At 35.4% G+C, this 4780-nt stretch overlaps 1 protein-coding gene across 1 annotated transcript; it reads right to left on the reverse strand.

Moving 5' to 3' along the window:
• Window positions 1-396: 396 nt before the first annotated feature.
• Window positions 397-4503, reverse strand: LOC128541621 (interferon-induced protein with tetratricopeptide repeats 5-like). The gene is made up of 2 exons (XM_053512128.1): window positions 4448-4503; window positions 397-2010 (listed from the first exon to the last, which is right to left on the reverse strand). Exons 1-2 carry the CDS (start codon window positions 4450-4452, stop codon window positions 591-593), a joined length of 1425 nt encoding a protein of 474 aa, XP_053368103.1. The 5' UTR covers window positions 4453-4503; the 3' UTR covers window positions 397-590.
• Between the last annotated feature and the right edge of the window lie 277 nt (window positions 4504-4780).

Below are 4780 nucleotides of genomic sequence, written 5' to 3' on the forward strand. Positions count from 1 at the left end.
TTTTTTCTTTTTACGATTTGTGGAATCCTGTATACCGCGACAGTTCATATTTTACGAAATATGGTAAATGTATATCCATCATGAATATGGGTACAAATTAAGATTAGATCATTCCTTTTGCTAAAATGAGATTTTAGAGTTTGCTTCCTGTTTGATGCTGATTACACCCCTTTATAAAAATGAATCAATTAAGTCAATTAAGTCATGTTATTTATTTTAATGATTTTAACTATCCAGACTAACCTGATTTGACCCTAATATTGTATTTATAGTGGGTCTCTAATAAATGCATGTGATGTAGATCTTCTATCCAGTTCAATGCAAGATGGATTTTAGTAATAAAATACTAATGGTAAGTAAAGCAGGCATTTTATTACATACACTGCAACTAATTATTATCTAATATAGAACTGAACTATTACTATTAACTATTACAATTCAACTACATTTCAATTCTTGGTGATACATAGAAATACATTACATACATTATTTCAGATAATACACCATTACCATTAAATTTCATAAATTAGTAAATAGTTGGCTGTGTATAATATTACACATTGGAAAATTACAGAATGAGTATTACAATATTACTGTAATGAAAGCCTAAGTTCACAAAGATCACCGAGGTAATCCTCATTGTCTACATAGCTCAATGCTTCCTCAAAGTACTTTATGGCTTGTTGTTTTTCCCCTTTTTCCTTATGAATGATTCCAAGTATTCCGAAGGCTTCTCCATCTTGTGGGTTGTTCTCAATTCTTCTCTTTGCAATCTTCTCTAGGTTTTCAGCACATCTCTTTCCTTCATATGAATTTGGGTTTATCTTCAGACATTCTATGTAGTGTTTGAGGGCAGCAGGCTCACATCTCATACAATATTGCTGAAATTCTGCATAACGCAGAAGAACAGGGTGGTAGTTATCTCTCTTTATTTTAGCTGCCTCAAATGCATCCTGGAATGTTTGTTCTGCTTTATGCACATTCCCACTTTCTCCATACTGCAGGGCCAGTTCACTTATAGCAATAACAAAGCAGGGATTCAATTTAACTGCTGTCTCCAAGTGGTAGATGCATTGCTCTTGAGCATGCAAAATTTCTCCACTTTCTAAGTGTTGCCTTCCTGATTTTTTCAGATTTGTGATCTTTTTTTTATAGCAGTGTGCAAGCTGATGATGTATAAAAGCTTTGCTGGACACTTTCTCCAATGTTTTCGTTAGCAGAGCAATGGACCTGTCCACAATGCCTTGATACCGGAAATACTGCCCAACATATCGTAGCACATGAGGGTGTTCTGGAGACCGCTCTAGGGCTTTCTCTACTAGGCTCTCTGCCTCCTTGTACTCCTTTTGTCCTAACAACCTTATAGCAAGATATAGCTTAAGAACATCATCATCTGGGTTAGTGTCTATGGCCCGTCTTAATTGATCAATTGCATTTGAATTTGGTGTATCTTCGAATTTAGGCTCTGTCCGATGAAGAACAATTGCAAGGGCGGCATTCCATTCACTGTCATCAGGGTCCAATTTCAGGGCATCACTGAAGCAGACTTTAGCCATGTGATAATATTTGCGAGAAAATTTAAGAAAAGTCCACCCCTTCTCTCCAAGCACTTTAGCATATGGAATAATAGGATATTTCTCTTTAATTTCACTCAGTTTATTCAGGTAGCTTTCACACTCTGTAAAATGATCCATGTGATAATGTAACCATGCAAGGTCTCCATAAGCAACAACAAACAGCTTTTCACAGTCATTTCCATGAGACTTGGTGAGCTCTACAGATCTCTCAAAGTAGCTAAGTGCCTCAGTATTGGAGCCTAGTAGAAACTTTACAAATCCCATATAGTTGTATGTGCGTGCAAGTCCTATCTCTCCACCAAGATTCAGGTTAAGCTGTTCTTCTAGCCTAGTCAGAAGATAAGTGAGATCTGTATCATTTTTCCTCAGACCCCACGTAAAATGGCATTCCAGCTGAAGAAGTCTGGCTTTTAAATTTGTGCCTTGGTGTGAACTGGTAGAGAAAAAAATAACTGAGTCACATGCATGAATGAAACTAATTATATGTTTGTTGTTTTTCTTTTCAGATGTGTAGTAAATCCTTCATATTTTTAAAGTACAGTGAAACCTTGGAATGCGAGTAACGCAGTTTGCGAGTGTACTGCAAGACGAGCAAAGATTTTAAATACATTTTGACTTGAAAAATGAGCAAGTTTTGGTTTACGAGTTTATTATGTGTCACGCATGTGTTTATTGTTTTAAAGCTGATCACAACTGAGCCAATTTTTTTTTTCTTTTGCATTGCGGAATTGTGGGTAATCATCTCCCCTGCTGGGTCTTAGTGCACGTCTCTCACTGGTATAATCAACATCCGTACATATTTTATTTTGTGTTTTTAAGCACACGTGTACAGCGCACGTGTACTGTTTTTTATAACACACGTGTGCGCGCATGTAAAGCAAAAGAAAGTGAAGTTAAAAATCCACACAATCACACGAGTGTCATTAGCGATGTTCCTTGCTATTTTTCCCGCCAAAACAGTCTTTTCGTTAATGTGTGCAGAGCCGGCCCAAGACATAAGCGAACTACGTCGCTGCTTAGGGCCCTTTATATATGTTTAATATTTCAGTTGATATCATATTGGTAATGAAATTTAAAAAAAAACGCAATATTATTTTAACTGGCTGCTGCAGGATGCATGCACAGTTGGTGTATGACAGCCATACGATGCCTGAGAGAAGCTAACTTAAATTTATTGATGAAGCAGTGTCACTGCAGCAAAACAATTAATTATGTCACAAAAAAGGACATATCTTTCTGGTGCAGAGAAAAGAAAACGGAAGAAATCAGAGGAAGAGAAAAAACAGCAAGATAAAGGTAAGTTAAAAAAATTAGTATAAACTAAACGAGGCTAAATTGCAGCTAACAGCTCGTCAATTCATGCTTGTGCAAAGGATGAGATGGACAAAAACAGATGGAGAGTCTTCCAGAACTTCCCCAAGAAAAGATGACTGCATTTGACATTCTTACTTACCTCTCTCAAAATGAGATCTGTGAGTTGTACCCGAATCTTTGGTTGCTCTCCGGATAGCCTGCACTCTCCCTGTGACTGTTGCATCTGCAGAGCGGAGCTTTTCCAAACTCAAACTGATCAAAAACTATTTGAGATCTTTCATGGCCCAAGAAAGACTGAGTGGACTTGCACTAATTAGTATTAATAACGAAATTGCCCATCAGATATCTTATAATGATATAATAAATGACTTTGCCTCCAAAAAAGCAAGGAAACACAAATACTAAAGAAGGTGGAATATTGAGGTGGAATGTAAAGTTAAGTTAGTTTGTCTTTTCATATAAAAATATCCTGTTTGTCTAATTTGTAGTTCTTTGGTATTTAGCTTTATATTTTATTATTTATTATACTGTATTATTTATTTTATTTGTAGTTGATTGTATTGCACTTTTTAAATGTTGCAAAAAAATTAATAAAAGTGGTTAAAGTGTTTACAGTATAAGCATTGTCTACTAGTTTATTCTGCCACTTTTCAGTACACCACATTAAGCATGCCAACTGGTACTGCAAGACTTTGAATGTTAAAGTGCAAAATAACACCTGACTACTCCTGTGGTTTTGCTACTGTTACAATTAAAGATCATATCAAGGGTAAAACATTGGTATGATGTCAGCAACACAGCTACAAAAAAAAAAAAACATTTATATTGGGTGTGTTAGATTTATAGTGTGCGAATAATAAAGGATTGACAATAATTAGTCATATTGGTGGCACATAGGGGCCCCCAAATAAAATTCTGCTTAGGGCCCCCTGAAGGGTTGTGTGTGTGTGTGTGTGTGTGTGTGTGTGTGTGTGTGTGTGTGTGAAATTTAAATAAGAGAGGAGAAAGTTTTACTGTATAAGATGAGAAGGGGAGACAGGAGTTTTCTTACTTTAACCTCACAGTTATACACAAACACACACACACACACAGGGCTGCACACATAAATGGAAACCCTTATCTCTTTGGATTTATTTTTACTTTTTTTAAAGGTAAAGTGCAGGTTAATTTGTTTCATTTTTACTTTATATTTTGTGTTAATTCTTTTTATATATTTATTTTTTTGGGGGGCTGAGGAACAAATAATTTGAGTTTTTATTATTTCTTATGGGAAAATTTGATTTACGAGTGTTTTGGAATACGAGCCCGCTTCCGGGAACAAATTATTCTCGTAATCCAAGGTTCCACTGTATGTTTATAGAATTTGTCTAACTCTTTAATTGTACAAGAGTGGTTCTTGAGGTGAAGTAATATATCTCACAATATTTGTTTGTCATATTATTTAATAGTTACAGAATGAAGATATAAAAATGTACCATAGGGTTAACATTCTATTGCCAAAGAAAAAAATAAGCTTTAATATATTTTAGGTGTCCAGGCAGAATGACAGCACTTACCTCATTCTGTTCAGTCCCTGTATATGTATATCACAATGTGAAAACAAGTGCAGGAGACAAACACTGACACACAAAGACACACAAATATATACTGTATTTATACACCATTACTCCGCCCACAGGGTCAGAAATGGAAACTGAAACTATTTACTTGTAAATTTTTTGTAAAACAAAGGCAAAACAACATTTGCATTAAACAAATCCAAAGGGAATGTTAACTTTCATTTTCCCCATTCACAGCAGTGTGTTAACCCTTACCCTACAGTCATTCTATCTACAGTATTCACCACACAGGCATCATATTCTATAACCTTTTAAACTATCCTATATTAT

The sequence above is a fragment of the Clarias gariepinus genome, chromosome 14, assembly GCF_024256425.1.
Source record: "Clarias gariepinus isolate MV-2021 ecotype Netherlands chromosome 14, CGAR_prim_01v2, whole genome shotgun sequence".
NCBI lineage: Eukaryota > Metazoa > Chordata > Actinopteri > Siluriformes > Clariidae > Clarias > Clarias gariepinus.